We start from the raw sequence: 18,628 nt of genomic DNA, 5'->3' as shown, positions 1-18,628 counted from the left end.
GAGAGATAATATTCTGATTATATAAGGAGTTCTAGATACTATGATATAAAATAACCTAATGGAAAACTGAAAAAGAATATAAGCAAGCAGGTGACAAAGACAGAAATACACAAATGGCAAGTAAAGGTATAAAATATGCTCAAATTTACTACTGCCAAAAGAAATACAAATTAGAACAATGATAAAGCTCTGGCTTCCACTTAGGATGTAGAAGTGAACACCCATAACCCTCTGGGTAAGGGAAGAGGAAAACAAAATCTTTACCCTGGAGAAGGGAAAGAAAGGATCATGGTCCCAGATCATTAGCAATCCCCTAACACTGGGGGCAGGGCAAGATCACTGAGAAAGTCCTTCCCCCAAAACGCTAAAGGATTGCCTAAGACTGAGGCTGACCCAGGACATCAGAAAAGGGCCTCGACATCAAATATCAGGCTAGCAAGCATTTTACTTTATTTTTTTCATTTTATTATTATTATTTCTTTTAGAGAGGGAGACAGAGAAAGAAAGAGAGAGGGGAGAGAAGGGTAATGGGTACAGGGAGAGGGGGAGAGGCAGAAAGGGAGAGAGAAAATCTCTCTCTCTGGGCTCGATCTCACAACACTGAGATCATAGTCTGAGCCGAAATCAAGAGTCAGACGCTTAACCGACTGAGCCACCCAGGCACCCCAAGCTGGCAAGCATTTTAGCACCAAGATACAGCGGTCTATAGACACCTAATTTATCTGTAGCTTTACTGAGCTATAAATGGCAGAGAATTCAGCTTATTTATTAAATACAAATACATTACTGTTCATAACAAATTAATGAACAGAAAATTTTAAGGTACATTAAACATAATAATGAGTCATTACTATTATTATTATATTTTGGTTCTACTAGAGAAGGATAGGAAATATAGAAAATTTTAGTATGCCAAGTTCTACCTGAGCTCTATATATGTGCTTCCTTAACTCATTTTTTATTTCAGTAATATCCACATCTGTCCTGATATCCTTGGTTTTTGATTCTTTGGCACGATCAGCAAAAACAGAATTCTTCATTTCTTTCTGCATACATGTAAAAGTACTTTAGACAATGTACTAAAGACAGTATCATCACAAATGTTAAGTATCTTAATAAACAACAGAATACAAAAACACATTCATGCAGCATTAACCTCAACAAAGATCCTTAAAATCATAATTTATAATAATTACACACTGAAATAAAAAGTTTTAAAAAAAAAGCAAATATTTTAATTTGGAAAGTTTTACCTAGGGTAATTTTCCTTCTAACCTGTTCCCAATCTTTCTTGGAATCTCCCCCCTCAACCCCTTTGTTGCCAGGGTCACACATAACATGATTCATTATTTATTTACCCTTATCATTTTTCTGAAGATCCTTCTGAATATATGCATATAAACATGCTACAGTTTAGATAAAATCAAGTTATACTTTAGAATAATTAACTCAAGAAGGATCCCATTCAAAAGACAAGCTATCTTATTAAAAATGATCTGTATTATACCAGGGAAGATCAAGACAAAAAGTAAAATTTAGATTACAATGTATTACCCAAACTATATACACATGTAGTCTTAAGGTATTTTTATTTTAGGAATTTTAGCCTCTTTTTTCAGAACCTTTGTTTCTTTTAGTTTTTGTGACATTCAGGCAAAACATATTTGAATATCCTGATTATTAATTCAGATTTCCTTGTGTATGCATGTAAAAAATACTGTCCTTATAAACCAAAGTTAATTACAACATTAGTTATGAATATCACACCAGATCAACTGAAGACCATTTTTTTTTAATAAGACATGAAGGTTATATTTAACACAGCAAGCAATTATAAAATAAGATTATATGTCTAGATTATATTGTGGAAGCCAAAGAAAATTAACTGTTTAGCTTAGTTTACAAAGTTTTACCTGATCTCTATATATGTGCTTTCTTGAGGTACTTTTAATTTTGTTATGTTCAATGTCTTTCCTGGAATCTCTTTCATTTTCTTTTTTGCGTTTTTTCCTCAAAGTATAACTCCTTTGAATATCTTCATCCTTAATTTTCTTCTACAAGTATTTAGACCACAATTAAATCTCAACATGAATAATATGTGTCACAAAATCCAAATAAACTCAAGAGTCTGACTTACAACACAAGTATACAACGTTAAAAAATAGTTTTATAGAAGAGGAAATCTCATCCACTGTTAAAGTGGGTCTACATTAGTAAAACATTTTGGAAAACAGTTGGGCATTACCTGTTACAGTTAAACATGCACAGTCCTTATTACAACCCAGCAATCCACCCCAAGGAATATATCCTAAGCTAGAGAAACTCTTGAACATGTGCACCAAGAGTCGTGTAAGAAAATGTTCACACTGTTCATGGCACAAATCTTCATAACTGCAAAAACCAAGCAAGCAGACACAAACCAAGAAAATGAAACCCAAATTTACTTATATCAGTAAGTAAAATGGTTAAAGATAGAGTTGCGAATCAATGGATCAATTAAACATTATATATGCCAGTAAAAAAAAAAAAAAGCAAGTCACAGAAGACTATCAATACCATCAATTACAAAAAGTTCATTAACAGGGAAACCTAAGCAATATATTGCTAGAGATAAGTACATAGCTGGCAAAACTATAATGAAAAACAAGAAAACAAAACAAATGCCAAGATAGAGGTCACCCATGGAAAAGAGAGAAAAAGAGGATAGTTTGGAAATGACACACAGTAGGATCTTACAAAACTGGTAATGCTCTATTTCTTAACCTAGCTGGTGGATACATAACACTCTTTGTATTCTTTTTAAAATTGTACACAAATGCCTTATAAACATTTCTGTACACGTAATTCAGAAGAACAATTTTATGAATATCATTACATTTGACAGATTTAGAAAAGAGTTGTAAAATATAAATTATTTTTCATTTGGAAGGTCTTACCTGACTTCCACATGTGTGCCTTCTTAAGGCATCTCTCATTTTAACAAATTTCAAATCTCTGTTGGAATCTCTGTATTTTTCTTTTTTGTGATGTTCAGTCAAAAGAGAACTAACATTAACATCTTCATCATGATTTTGCATTTCTTTCTACATGTAAGAATACTTCATCAGTTAGACTGTGGATGAAACATAGCCTTAACACAACCAGTGCAAGTCACAACAGAAAAACCCACTCAGGAAGGTAGGTTTTCTAAAACATACATACAAGATTAACTACAGGGCGCCTGGGTGGCTCAGTTGGTTAAGCGACTGCCTTCGGCTCAGGTCATGATCCTGGAGTCCCTGGATCGAGTCCCGCATCGGGCTCCCTGCTCGGCAGGGAGTCTGCTTCTCCCTCTGACCCTCCCCCCTCTCATGTGCTCTCTCTCATTCTCTCTCTCTCAAATAAATAAATAAAATCTTTAAAAAAAAAAAAAGATTAACTACAGTAAAGATCCTTGTAAATTGTATTACATCTTAGTTATATTAAAATAAAACAGAGAAATGTAGATTTTTAATTCAGAAAGGTTTATATTGTGTTCACATATACATTTCATGTAGGTACTTTTATTAACTTAATCTTCCTTGGAATCTCTTTTTTTCTCCCCTATTTGTCATATGATTAGTCAAAAACAGAATTTGGTTATCTTCATTATTTTATCTTTCCAAGTATTTCTTTTTTAATTTTTAAAGATTTGTATTAATTTACTTGAGAGCAAGAGAGAGAAAGAGAGAGAGAACACAGAGGGAGAGAGAGAAGCAGACTCCCCGCTGAGCAGAGAGCCAGATGCGGGGCTCGATCCCAGGACCCTGAAATCATGACCTGAGCCAAAGGCAGCCGCTCAACCAACTGAGCCACCCAGGTGCTCCTATTTTTCCAAATACTTCCAAAAGTAATTTTAGACTCTAAACCAAATAGAATCTTGCCATTATTAGGCATATCCGATAAAAACATCTCAAAAAATCGTTTTACAGAACATATAGTTACAATAAAAACCAGAGTAAGGAATATTAAAATCATATTGTTTATTCATTATACAAAGTTATATTATATATGCGTTATATATTATATATATTCATTATATTAGTTACAAGCGTACAATATAGTGATACAACAATTCTATACATTACTCAATGCTTATTATGGTAACTGCGCTCTTAATCCCTGTCACCTATCTCATCCATCCTCCCCCCACCTTCCCTCTGGTGACCATTAGTTCTCTATGTTTAGGAGTCTGTTATTTTGTACAAAGAAACTTATTTTTTTTTTATTTTTATTTTTCAAAGATTTTATTTATTTATTTAAGAAAGAGAGAATGAGAGACAGAGAGCACGAGAGGGAAGAGGATCAGAGGGAGAAGCAAAAGCAAACTCCCCACCGAGCAGGGAGCCCGATGTGGGACTCAATCTCGGGACTCCAGGATCATGACCTGAGCCGAAGGCAGTCGCTTAACCAACTGAGCCACCCAGGCGCCCCAAAGAAACTTATTTTTAAAAATAGAAATTTCTACCTGAACTTTAGTGTTATACAATATAAACTGATGTATTCTCATATCCCATATCTTTCATGTAATCTCCATTTGATTTTTTCCATGTTAAAAAAAAAAATTTCAGTAACTCCCATCATTTTACATTCTTTTCTGAATGTCAAAATTTTTATACTGTGGCTTATGATGCATTTTTCTCAGACAGATTAGCTCAAAAAGCCTCTTATTAAGACCATGTATATGTAATTAATCATAGAAAGCAGTCTTATAAGTCACATAAATATCAACTGTACTTCAGAAAAGCCAGAAAAAAATTGCATTAATATTAATCTGTTGTAAAGTTTTATCTAATCTCTCGTATATAATTTAAGGCACTGTTGAGTTTATGAAGTTCCAGTTCTTCAAGCTCTCTCTGTACAATTTTTGACAGTTGCAGTAAAAGCAGAATTTTTCTTTCTACTCACATTTAAAAATATTTTAGTTTAGGGGCGCCTGGGTGGCTCAGTCAGTTGAACGTCCAACTCTTGGTTGTGACTCTTGGTTGAGCTGACTCAGGTGGGGTCAGGTTGTGATCTCAGGGTCACTGTGTGCTGTGCGGGGAATCTACTTTCCCTTTCCCTCTCCCTCTGCCCCTCCCCACCTCACGTGCCCTCTTTCTCTCTCAAATAAATAATCTTAAAAAAAATTTTTAGTTTAGACTAAGTAATAACTAATAGGCCAAGGATTTGGTAAATCAACTACAGAGTCTGTTTTATAAAACACAGTATGATATTTAGCATAATTAAACATTAGCTATTTTAGAGTAGAAGTAGTAATGCCTTTTTTTGGTTGCTATTTGAAAAGTTTTACATGAGAGCCACATATATGCTTTCTTAATCTACTTTTCATTGCTTCAAGTTCAAAGTCCTTCCTGTTTGTTTTCCTTATTAAATCAGAATAGAATTCATTTGTATCATTTAAAATATTTTTGTTTGATATGCAGCATAAATACTAGACTTTAGATCATGAATCATGAATATACATATGGCTGAGAGAGAAGAATCCTTTATAAGAAATATATTAAACATTCACGGGAATTTTAAGTATTTCTCATGTGTTGAAAACACACTACATATTAGGAACTGTGTTTTTCTATATGCACATATGCATTATTTCAATAAGAGTCTCAAAAACAGATACATAGGGCAATATCTTGAACAAGCTCAAATCACAGATGATAAAACACAGAGCTGGGTTCAAATACTAGCTCTGATTTCAAAATTCATGTAATTTCTACCATACAGTGCTTCTCAAACAATTATGTAAGAACCAGAAATGTACATTTTTTGGCCCATAAAGTTTTACCTGGGTTCTATACATGGTCTCTTTTAAGGCACCTTTCATTTCAAGAAATCCCATATCTTTCCAGAAATCTTTGTTTTTTTCCTGATTGCTATGTTTGTTCCAAACAGAATGGTTCTGGGAATCTTCATCATTCTGAATTTCTTTCTGTATGTGTATATAAATGGTTCAGGCAATCAATTAAGTATAATTTCAACAACATATACTTTTTATGTTGTCCAACTTTATCTAACTGCAAAAGAAGGTAAAATCCCTTCTCCTAAATCGAAAGTTATTAAACAGTAGTAGATTCTTTCAAGGAAAATAATTCAAAACAAAGGTCCTCAATAATAAAAGTGATTTCTGTGTATCTTCAAATAATATAATGCTTTGTTGGTCTAGTAACAATCAATCCTTTTCATGAATAATCATGAACAGAAATATTTTATCTAGTTCCTGTCCAAGTTAAAGATACAATATAGATAAAAAAGTTCCAGCTTACAGATTACTTCTGATTATTTTTCAGCTTTTTACTGATAAGACTTCTCATCTACAAGTCTACTACAAAGAGGAAAAGAGGCTTAATGAAGAATTCACAGGTCTTATTTTACTTGAATAGCAATAAACAATTATTTTCACCTAACTTTATCTCAAATATTTAAATTTTTCTTGCCAAGAAATCCAAAATGAATTCATAAACCACCTACCAATGATGTTAAAGACAGTGACATATGTATCTATACATAGAATTCTAAAAGTTCAGCAAAATAAAGAGATGGAAGTAAAAATGAGTTTGTGACATATCTTACAATGTACTTAAGGAAAAGTATTATTCAGAGATTCACTACCCTTACATAGACGTAAGAGAATCACTGTCCTCCTAAGGAACAATTATGATATAAGATGAAATGTGTAAGGCCTATGGTATCATCTTTGGTTCCCTTTCTAAAGATTTTATTTATTTATTTGAGAGAAAGAGAGAGAGACAGAGAAACAGCATGAGAGGGGAGAGGGTCAGAGGGAGAAGCAGGTTCCCCGCTGAGCCGGGAGCCCGATGTGGGACTCGATCCCAGGACTCCGGGATCATGACCTGAGCCGAAGGCAGTTGCTTAACCAACTGAGCCACCCAGGCGCCCGTTCCCTTTCACTTGTACTGGGATTCCTATGTAGATGTGAGGGTCTTTTAGCAGGCTGCAATCCTCTAATCAAAGAACAATTCCTGAGAGTACCTGACAGACTTTCTAGTTACTCAAGAAAGTAAAACTGAAAACTAAGAAAAATGAAGACTTTTCTTCCTTCCTATTCCAGGCATCAAAGAAAGAATTGCTCTGAATGTACAAACAATTTTTGTTAAGGACAACTTGAAGTGGGATAAAAGTGAGTTTCTGGCTTTAAATTTAAACCTGGTTGACAATGGGAGGATAAATTCTTACAGCCCAGAGCATCAAGAAAGGTCTACAATACAGAATGAATTAATCTCCCATATAGATTCCAGTAACCCAGTCTGGATCCAGTAAAGCAAAAGAACATGCCATTAGCATTAACAACTAGGCAAGAACATACTGTTTTCTAATTCTGAATATATTTACTTATGTATCCATTTCAAGATGTTAGATACTGATCTGTGAATTAAGATGTACGACGCAAGTACCTTACATAAATTAACTAATTAAAAACCATAACCTGATGAACTATGACATTTGGAAGCTCTTTAAAATAATTTACTTTTGGGCGCCTGGGTGGCTCAGATGGTTAAGCGTCTGCCTTCGGCTCAGGTCCTGGGGTCCTGGGATCGAGTCCCACATCGGACTCCCTGCTCCTTGGGAGCCTGCTTCTCCCTCTGCCTTTCTCTCTGTCTCTCATGAATAAATAAATAAAATCTTAAAAAAAAAAATTTACTTTTTATAGAGTTAAATGATCAATGTATATTTTTCTCCAAATCACCAATACGCTAATTGAATATTATGAAATATATAGGAATTATTTTATCTGTAAATATTCATTTCTTATTCCTTATTTCTAATTTTTAAAAAAAAATTTTTTATAAAGATTTTTATTTATTTATTTCAGAGAGAGAGAGAGAGAATGAGCAGCAAGCATGAGCCGTGGAGGGACAGAGGGAGAAGCAAACTCCCTACTGAGCAGGGAGCTAGAGGTGGAGCTTGATCCCAGGATCCTAGGATCATGACCTGAGCTGAAGGCAGATGCTTAACCGACTGAGCCATCCAGGCACCCTTCTTATTCCTTATTTTATAAATACTCCTGAGGGAGGGGGGAAAGATGGCGGAGGAGTAGGGGACCCTATTTCAACTGGTCCCCGGAATTGAGCTGGATAGCTACCAGACCACTCTGAGCACCCACGAAACCAGCCTGAGATGTAAGAAGATCTGATCTCTACAAACAGAATATCGCAGGCAGTTGGTTTTGAGGTACGAAGCGGAGAGCTGTGATCCTGCGGGCAGATATCGGAGGATAAACGGCAGCGGGAGGGTGCCTGGACGTGGGGATCCTACACCGCTGGTGAGGGACAGCCTCGCGCGCTGCGGACGGGGCACAGACTCGCAGACCGGTACCGTCGGGAAAGGACTTTAGGGCAGCCCCCCGGGGTGGAAAACCAGACCAGCGGGGTCGCGCGCACACGAACCGCAGGCCCCCCGGACAGAAACCGGAGCAAGAGTCGCGTGCACGGGAACTACAGCCTCCGCAATGGAAACCCGGTGCGCTGGGGTCGCGCCGGTGAACTGCAACCCCCGGGAGTGGAAACCCCGAGCAGCGGAGTCCCAAGCACGAATTGGGAGCGGCTGGCGGTTTTAGAAGCACAAAGGGCAGAGACGTGCCCGGACCTGGAGGCAGGACTGGGAGCGCTGCGGAGGGGCGCACAACCCAGGACGCTGCAGTTTATAGCAGCACAGACAGAATCGGAGACAGTGTGACCCGGAGAGCTCACTGAAGAACAGACTGAGGTCTCTCTGCTCTGAGGCAGAGGGTTGGAAACGGTCTCTTCTGCTCTGACTGGAGGAAGAGATGCGGAAAGCCGCCAGGGAAAGGCGCCAGAGAACAAAAGCCCCAAAGACTGATTCCCGCTGAGCCCATCCCCCGCCACAGGGGCGCAGGGCAACTCCGCCCAAACAGAGTTGCCTGAGTAACAGCACGGCATACCCCTCCTGCAGAAGACAGGCTGGGAAAACAAGAGGCCAGCAACCCTAAGGTCCCAAGAAAACAGGTGCATCTTGCTTGGGTTCTGGTCAATAATTTGGACTCTATACATTCCCTCAAACACCCATCAACAGAATGACTAGGAGGAGGAGCCCCCAAAACAGAAAAGACTCAGAGATTATGACTTATGCTGCAGATTTACAAATGGATGCAGATATAACCAAGATGTCAGAGATGGAATTGAGGCTAGCAATTGTGAAGACAATGGCTAAAATGGAGAAATCAATTAATGGCAACACAGAGTCTCTAAGGACAGAAATAAAAGGTGAATTGGCAGAACTTAAAAATGCTATCAATGAGATCCAATCCAATCTAGATAATCTAACAGCTAGGGTAACTTAGACAGAAGAGAGAATAAGCGATCTGGAAGACAGTATAATAGATAAAAAGGGAAAAGAGGAGGCCAGGGAAAAACAACTCAGAATCCATGAAAATAGAATCAGAGAAATAAGTGACACCATGAGGCGTGCCAATGTCAGAATAATTGGAATCCGGAGGGAGTGGAGAGAGAGAGAGGGCTAGAAGATGTATTTGAGCACATCGTAGTTGAGAACTTCCCTAATGTGGGGAATGAAACAAACATTCGAGTCCTAGAGGCAGAGAGGACCCCTCCTAAGATCAAGGAAAACAGGCCAACAGCCCGGCATGTAATAGTAAAACTTGCAAATCTTAGAACCAAGGAAACCATCTTAAGGGCAGTTAGGGGGAAGAGATCCCTTACATACAGAGGGAGGAACATCAGAATAACATCAGACCTAACCACAGAGACCTGGCAAGCCAGAAAGGCCTGGCAAGACATATTCAGGGTACTAAATGAGAAGAACATGCAGCCAAGAATACTTTATCCGGCAAGGCTGTCATTTAGAATGGATGGAAAGATGCAGAGCTTCCACGACCGGCAGAAGTTGAAAGAACATGTGACCACTAAGCCGGCCCTGCAAGAAATATTAAGGGGGGTTCTATAAAAGGAGAAAGACCCCAAGAGTGATCTACAACAGAAATTTACAGGGACAATCTATAAAAACAATGTCTTCACAGGCAACATGATGACAATTAATTCATATCTTTCAATAATCACTCTCAATGTGAATGGCCTAAACGCTCCCATAAAATGGCACAGGGTTGCAGATTGGATAAAAAGACAGGACCCATCCATATGCTGTCTACAAGAGACTCATTTTGAACCTAAAGATACATCCAGACTGAAACTGAAGGGATGCAGATCTATCTCCCATGCCAGCGGACCTCAAAAGAAAGCTGGGGCAGCAATTCTTATATCATACAAATTAGATTTTAAAGCCTGTAATAAGAGACACAGAAGGACACTATATCATTCTTAAAGGGTCTATCCAACAAGAGGATCTAACAATAGTAAATATCTATGCCCCCAACATGGGGGCAGCCATCTACATAAGCCAACTGTTAACCAAAATAAAGAGTCATATTGATAACAATACATTAATTGTAGGAGACCTCAATACTCCACTCTCAGCAACGGACAGATCATCTAAGCAGAAAATCAACAAGGAAACAAGAGCTTTGAATGATACATTGGACCAGATGGACCTCATAGATATTTACAGAACATTCCACCCTAAAACAACAGAATACTCATTCTTCTCGAGCGCACATGGAACTTTCTCCAGAATAGACCATATACTGGGTCACAAATCAGGTCTCAACTGATACCAAAAGACTGAAATTATTCCCTGCATATTCTCAGACCACAATGCTCTAAAACTGAAACTCAATCACAAAAAAAAATTTGGCAGAAATTCAAACACTTGGAAGCTAAAGACCACTCTGCTCAAGAATGTTTGGGTCAACCAAGAAATCAAAGAAGAACTTAAACAATTCATGGAAATCAATGAGAACGAAAACACATCGGTCCAAAACCTATGGGATACTGCAAAGGCGGTCCTAAGGGGGAAGTACATAGCCATCCAAGCCTCACTCAAAAAAATAGAAAAATCCCGAATTCACCAACTAATTCTACACCTTAAAGAACTAGAGAAAAAGCAACAAATGACGCCTAAGCCACACATTAGAAGAGAAATAATTAAAATTAGAGCAGAAATCAATGAATTAGAAACCAGAAACACAGTAGATCAGATCAACAAAACTAGAAGTTGGTTCTTCGAAAGAATTAATAAGATTGATAAACCACTGGCCAGACTTATCCAAAAGAAGAGAGAAAGGACCCAAATTAATACAATTATGAATGAAAGGGGAGAGATCACCACTAACACCAAGGAAATAGAAACAATTATTAGAAATTATTATCAACCCTATATGCCAATAAACTGAGCAATCTGGATGAAATGGAGGCCTTCCTGGAAACCTATAAGCTGCCAAGACTGAAACAGGAAGAAATTGACAACCTGAATAGGCCAATAACCAGTAACGAGATTGAAGCAGTGATCAAAAACCTCCCAAAAAACAAGAGTCCAGGGCCTGATGGATTCCCTGGGGAATTCTACCAAACATTCAAAGAAGAAATAATACCTATTCTACTGAAGCTGTTTCAAAAAATAGAAACAGAAGGAAAACTTCCAAACTCATTCTATGAGGCCAGCATTACCTTAATCCCTAAACCAGGCAAAGACCCCATCAAAAAGGAGAATTCCAAAATCCTCAACAAAATCCTAGCTAATAGGATCCAGCAATACATTAAAAGGATCATCCACCACGACCAAGTGGGATTTATCCCCGGGATGCAAGGGTGGTTCAACATTCACAAATCAATCAATGTGACAGAACACATTAATAAGAGGAGGGAAAAGAACCATATGGTCCTCTCAATTGATGCAGAAAAAGCATTTGACAAAATACAACATCCTTTCCTGATTAAAACTCTTCAGAGTATAGGGATAGAGGGAACATTCCTCAAGCTCATAAAATCCATCTATGAAAATCCCACAGCGAATATCATCCTCAATGGGGAAAAGCTGAGAGCCTTTCCCTTAAGATCAGGAACACGTCAAGGGTGCCCACTCTCACCACTGTTGTTCAATATAGTACTAGAAGTCCTAGCAACAGCAATCAGACAACAAAAAGAAATAAAAGGTATTCAAATTGGCAAAGAAGAAGTCAAACTCTCTCTTTTCGCAGACGATATGGTACTTTATGTGGAAAACCCAAAAGACTCCACCCCCAAATTACTAGAACTCATCCAGCAATTCAGTAATGTGGCAGGATACAAAATCAATACACAGAAATCAGTTGCTTTCCTATACACTAACAACGCAATTGTAGAAAGAGAAATTAAAGAAACGATTCCATTTACAATAGCACCAAAACCCGTAAGATACCTCGGAATAAACCTAACCAAAGAGGTAAAGGATCTATACTCTAGGAACTACAAAACACTCATGAAAGAAATTGAAGAAGACACAAAAAGATGGGAAAATATTCCATGCTCATGGATCGGAAGAATAAACATTGTTAAAATGTCTATGCTACCCAGAGCAATCTATACCTTCAATGCCATCCCAGTCAAAATTCCAATGACATTTTTCAAAGTGCTGGAACAAACAATCCTAAAATTTGTATGGAATCAGAAAAGACCCCGATCACCAAGGAGATGTTGAAAAAGAAAAACAAAGCTGGGGGCATCACGTTGCCCGATTTCAAGCTATACTACAAATCAGTGATCACCAAGACAGCATGGTACTGGCACAAAAACAGACATACAGACCAATGGAACAGAATAGAGAACCCAGATATGGACCCTCAACTCTATGGTCAAATAATCTTTGACAAAGCAGGAAAAAACATGCAATGGAAAAAAGACAGTCTCTTCAATAAATGGTGCTGGGAAAATTGGACAGCCACATGCAGAAGAATGAAACTCGACCATTCTGTAACACCATTCACAAAGATAAACTCAAAGTGGATGAAAGACCTCAATGTGAGACAGGAATCCATCAAAATCCTAGAGGAGAACATAGGCAGTAACCTCTTTGACATCGGCCACAGCAACTTCTTTCAAGATACATCTCCAAAGGCTAGTGAAACAAAAGCAAAAATGAACTTTTGGGACTTCATCAAGATAAAAAGCTTCTGCACAGCAAAGGAAACAGTCAACAAAACAAAGAGGCAACCCACAGAATGGGAGAAGATATTTGCAAATGACACTACAGATAAAGGGCTGGTATCCAGTATCTATAAAGAACTTCTCAAACTCAACACCCAAAAAACAAATAATCAAGTCAAAAAGTGGGCAGAAGAGATGAACAGACACTTCTCTGAAGAAGACATACAAATGGCTAACAGACACATGAAAAAATGTTCATCATCATTAGCCATCAGGGAAATCCAAATCAAAACCACATTGAGATACCACCTTACACCAGTTAGAATGGCCAAAATGGACAGGGAAAGAAACAACAAATGTTGGAGAGGTTGTGGAGAAAGGGGAACCCTCTTACACTGTTGGTGGGAATGCAAGTTGGTACAGCCACTTTGGAAAACAGTGTGGAGGTGCCTCAAAAATTTAAAAATAGAGCTACCCTATGACCCAGCAATTGCACTCCTGGGTATTTACCCCAAAGACACAGATGTAGTGAAAAGAAGGGCCATATGCACCCCAATGTTCATAGCAGCAATGTCCGCAATAGCCAAACTGTGGAAAGAGCCGAGATGCCCTTCAACAGATGAATGGATAAAGAAGATGTTGTCCATATATACAATGGAATATTACTCAGCCATCAGAAAAGATGAATACCCAACTTTTACATCAACATGGATGGGACTGGAGGAGATTATGCTCAGTGAAATAAGTCAAGCAGTGAAAGTCAATTATCATATGGTTTCACTTATTTGTGGAACATAAGGAATAACATGGAGGACATTAGGAGAAGGAAGGGAAAAATGGGCGGGGGGAATTGGAGGGAGAGATGAACCATGAGAGACTATGGACCTGAGAAACAAAGAGGTTTTAGAGGGGAGGGGGGAGGGGGGATTGATTAGCCTGGTGATGGGTATTGAGGAGGGCACGTACTGCATGGAGCACTGGGTGTTATATGAAAACAATGGATCGTGGATCACTACATCAAAAACTAATGATGTATTGTATGGTGACTAACATAATAAAATTAAAAACTACAAGGAAAAAATAAATAAATACTCCTTTGGTACCAACTATGTACTAGGTATTGTGTTAAGTGTTTATCTCCTATATGACCTGTGAAAAAAGGGTCATGTCTAGTCTCTTTTATATAGTATAATTGTATGTTCCAAATAGATGACCAAAGCCTTCTTCTTTAGTAAATTATTCTATTATCTAGGAGTAGAGCAGCACAATGTGGCAATGACAGCTGTCCTGGCTTCTGATTCAGATACTTGATGGGGTTTACTGTTTTATGCTAGGTATAGAGAGACTCTGGTCTCTGGGTCTTTTTTTTTTTTTTTTTTTTAAGATTTTATTTATTTGAGAGAGAGAGAATGAGAGACAGAGAGCACGAGAGGGAAGAGGGTCAGAGGGAGAAGCAGACCCCCCGCTGAGCAGGGAGCCCGATGTAGGACTCGATCCCGGGACTCCAGGATCATGACCCGAGCCGAAGGCAGTCGCTTAACCAACTGAGCCACCCAGGCGCCCTGGTCTCTGGGTCTTATTCCTTGATTCAGCCATAGCATCTACCACACAACTTGAATGAATTCATGACACAGGATACAGAATCAGAGAGGTCAAGCAACGAGTGCTCTATATGGTCCTTAACTAGTATCTATACCCTGATTGTTAAATGGTTATCTCAAGATCTTATGATTGACTACTAGTTATGGTACTGTTAACAGCATTAGGTATTTTTAACTACCCAGAGAGAGACCAGGTGAATATCAAGGTTACCTAATAATACCCAAACTGAATACAAGAAAGGGGGTTCGAGGAGAGAATACTTAAATTTTACTGAGTGCCTGACCTTAAATTTTTGGTCTGACACATGACAGTTGTAGGAGCATGGGCAAATAATTTAACCTGACTGTTCCTCATTTTGCCAACTATAAAATGAGGCTATAATACATAGACACAGGAATATGATGTTTAAAATAAGGTTAAGGGTATATGAGAGTGGCTGGCTGGCTCCATCAGGAGAGCATGCAACTCTTGATCATGGGTTGTGAGTTTAAGCCCCATGTTGGCTGGAGAAGAGAGAGAGGAAGGACAGAAGGAAGGATGGGATGGAAAGAAAAGGGAAGGGAAAAAAAGGAAAGAGGAAAAGAAAGAAAAGATAGATAAGTAGACAGATAGATTAAGGGTACATAATGCTTAGCAGACAGCCTGGCACATAGTAATCACTCAATAAATATTAGTCCAGAGTAACAGTTGTAATAATTCTCACAACAACCAAAGTAAGATAGTATTAGCTTCTATGTACAAAGGAAGAAATTTAGTCTCAGGATAAATGACTTTCCTGTGCACAAAAAACTAATGAATTATAAATCTGGGTCACAAATCAGTTGATCTGCCACAAAAAATGTATGTTTTCTTCTATGGTTCCTACTGTATTTCTTTAAGACTTTTCTGTGGTTCACTTTTTATTTTCTTTCTTAGGCAGAGAGTCAAAAGAAGTTTTAAGTGGTAAGGCCTTCCTTGGGCCAAACAATTGAGATACATTAGTCTGTTCCTCTACATTCCTGCACCTTGCACTTGATTTTGTCAATGCACAACACACACTAAATGTAATAGTTTCCCGTGTTCTGTTTTCACCACTAAATAGTAAGCACCTTGAAATCTGACATGTGGTCTTACTCATTTTGCCTAGCACACAGCATAGTGCCTGGTACATCAAAAGTCTTCAATAAATATCTATAAACCTGAACTAAATAGATTCCTAAATCTGTTACTCGGGAGCTCTCCAAAAAAAGTATAAGTAGGTTGAACAAAACTTTTTTTAAACAATTGCTTGTTACTTTTAACTCCATCATTTTACATGGCAACTCTCAGAGGGTAATTCAGAATCTATCTAATGAGGAATGTGATATGCTATATGCCAAAGTGGTAGAAAAAAGAAAGATATTACCATGAACTTAACTATTTTCTTCTCAGAAGTAATCACAAAATGCCCTCCTTATTTGGAATAGTTATGAACTCCCATCTGCCTAATCCAGAATTTATAAAACAATGTATTCTAAAATAAATACAGAGTATCTGCTACTTTTACTTGATATACTACTGCTGCCCTCCAATATTTCAGCAACTGAATCTGAATGCTGTCAAATTACTGCAGTAAAATCAGACTATGGATAAAGCATATCATATTTTACACTTTATTCACTTCTTTCCATAGAAAAAAGAAAATTCAGATACTTTTACTAATCTGGTTAAGAATGGCTTTCATTCTATTAACAGTTAAATGTTCAGATAACGTAGATCAGATAGGATGCTTTTGGCTGCAAGTAACAGAAAACCAACTCAAAGTCATGTAAATAATATGGACGTGCTACTACCTCACAACATGGTAATGTGGTCCAGTGCTAAGACAGGTTTTAGGGTTGGCTAATCCAGCAACTAAAGGATCTTTGCAAGGATCCACATCATGTCTCTACAGTTTGCTATCTACAGGGTTGGTTTCATCTTAAGGATACTTCCCCTCATGGTCAAAATTGGCTGCTAGTAATAATTTAGATTACATTCTTCCATGTTCACATCTAGCAAGAGCCAGGCTGCCAGTGCTATCTCTTCAGAAGGATGAAGAAACTTCCCAGAAGTTCTTACATACTACTCTTCATGTCCCATGGATCAGAACTGGTTCACATGCCCATTCCAAGACCAATCATTGTCAAAGGCAACGAGATCATCTAGAGTCCAAGCAGATCCATCCCTTGAAATAAGGTCAAATTTCCAATCTACATTGCTGCTACTCAGTAGGGAAAGGTAATTATAGAAATGATGTATTACATCTATTCTTGGAAAACTCAAAGATATTTCATAATTTCTCTATTAATTTAACATAAAATGAGAACTCATGTGCCAGGCTTTCCACAAGATTATTCGGCTATAACTATGGAAAAGAGAGGTATCATCTTGATGACATGATCCTTTTGGTTTAGATGGGGAAAACAGATATTAACCAAGTACTCAGCCAGTTGATTCCCTGAAGAGGCATCATTATAAGTGGAATTTGAACGATGAACAGAAGGCAGGCAGGTACAGAGAGAGTACTGAGGAGGACCTTTTCAGGGAAAAAAAGTAGCTTTTGAGAAGACAATGAGGTAGGAAGTAGCTTAGCCTGTTTAAGAAACTGGGAGAAGGCAGTTTTGTTATAGTTGAGCACAGAAAAAATTGAGCAGGATACAAGAATTCTGTGGGGAACTTTTAAGCCATGTTAGAAGTTTAGGACTTTATCCTAAAGGCAATGGGAAGCCATTGGAGGGTTTAAGTAGGACAGTGACAAGATGAGAATTGTTTTACACAGAGCATTTTGGCTGCTCCTTCTGAATAAAGTAGAATGGACTAGAGAAGTAAAAAAGTAAGAGTAATTAATTAGTATACTACCAAGAGTTAAAAGGTAGAGAGTAATTAAGAGTCTATTTCAGGAGGGCAGGGGAAAGAGAATGAACTCAGGATGATGTTAATATAGGAAGACAGAAGCACTGTGATTTGAGTATTTAAGATGATAAAATCAATAGGACTTGGTGATTGACAAGATGTGGGGAATAAGGGAAAGGAAGGTTTCAAGGGTGATTCCCAGGTCTCTAACACAAATTATTAGATAAAAGGTTATAGCATCTATTGAGAGGGAAACACTTAAGGAGCCAGTTTTTCCTAGAAGATCAAAATGTAGTTTTTAGATATACTGAGGTTTTTCTACCTTGAGTGACCCTTCTTAAAAATTCTTTTCTTATCTTCAGAGAATTTCTTTTAGGACTGTTCCCATTCAAACAACTTAAGAAGTGGTCTTTGCACTAAGTGGGAAGAGGGAGGTTGAGGAACAGGAGAGGAAAATATTTCTAAATCCTTACAAAGAGCTACCTCTTTTTTTTCCCCCATGGGAAAAATATCCACAAATTCTTAAATGATGCCATATGATACCATGGTCCACTGCTATTTTATTTATACTCTGACATTAAAATGCTAAAATTAGTTTGTAGTAAACATCACTAAAGCACAGAAAACTAAAATAGAGACTCAAGATAAATTTTAAATTCATCAAGCTTCTTCCACGTTTATCACAAATATTCTCAAATATTTAAATAATTGAGAACAACTGCCTTTAAAAATATGTCACTTTAATTACAGCTGACCTTTGAACAATGTGGGGATTGGGGCACCAACACCCCCTACAGCCCAAAATCTACATATAACTCTTAGCCCCTCCGAAACTTAATAGCCTGTTGACCAGAAACCTTACCAATAAAAGTTGAATAACATATTTTATATATGGATTACGTACTCTATTCTTATAATAAGGTAAGCTAGAAAAAAGAAAATGTAATTAAGAAAATCATGAAAAGAGAATATTTATAGTACTGTACTGAATTATAAAAAAAAATCTGTTTATAAGTTGATCCATGCAGTTCAAGGGTTAACTATACTTCTAATCACTGTATTTTTAAACTTCAGAACATATTTTAATTTTCTCAGAGCATATTTTAATTTTTAACATATTTCACACTATGAATATTTTA

The 18,628-nt window shown here is 37.6% G+C and overlaps 1 protein-coding gene across 2 annotated transcripts in view; it reads right to left on the bottom strand.

Moving 5' to 3' along the window:
* The window catches only part of SLF1 (SMC5-SMC6 complex localization factor 1), an 83,021-nt gene that overhangs the window by 45,754 nt on the left and 18,639 nt on the right, over positions 1 to 18,628 (bottom strand). For both annotated transcript variants that reach the window (XM_035014867.1, XM_035014868.1), the window contains exons 6-9: positions 5,807 to 5,950; positions 2,937 to 3,083; positions 1,914 to 2,054; positions 924 to 1,046 (exon numbers count right to left, since the gene is read on the bottom strand). In XM_035014867.1, the coding sequence (XP_034870758.1) occupies positions 924 to 1,046; positions 1,914 to 2,054; positions 2,937 to 3,083; positions 5,807 to 5,950 (555 nt within the window). The remainder of the gene's footprint in view (positions 1 to 923; positions 1,047 to 1,913; positions 2,055 to 2,936; positions 3,084 to 5,806; positions 5,951 to 18,628) is intronic.

The sequence above is a fragment of the Mirounga leonina genome, unplaced genomic scaffold (assembly GCF_011800145.1).
Source record: "Mirounga leonina isolate KUSES-001 unplaced genomic scaffold, KU_Mleo_1.0 Mir_168, whole genome shotgun sequence".
Classification (NCBI taxonomy): domain Eukaryota; kingdom Metazoa; phylum Chordata; class Mammalia; order Carnivora; family Phocidae; genus Mirounga; species Mirounga leonina.
Note: the sequence above shows the minus strand (reverse complement) of the source record. Positions and strands in the feature narration are given on the sequence as shown.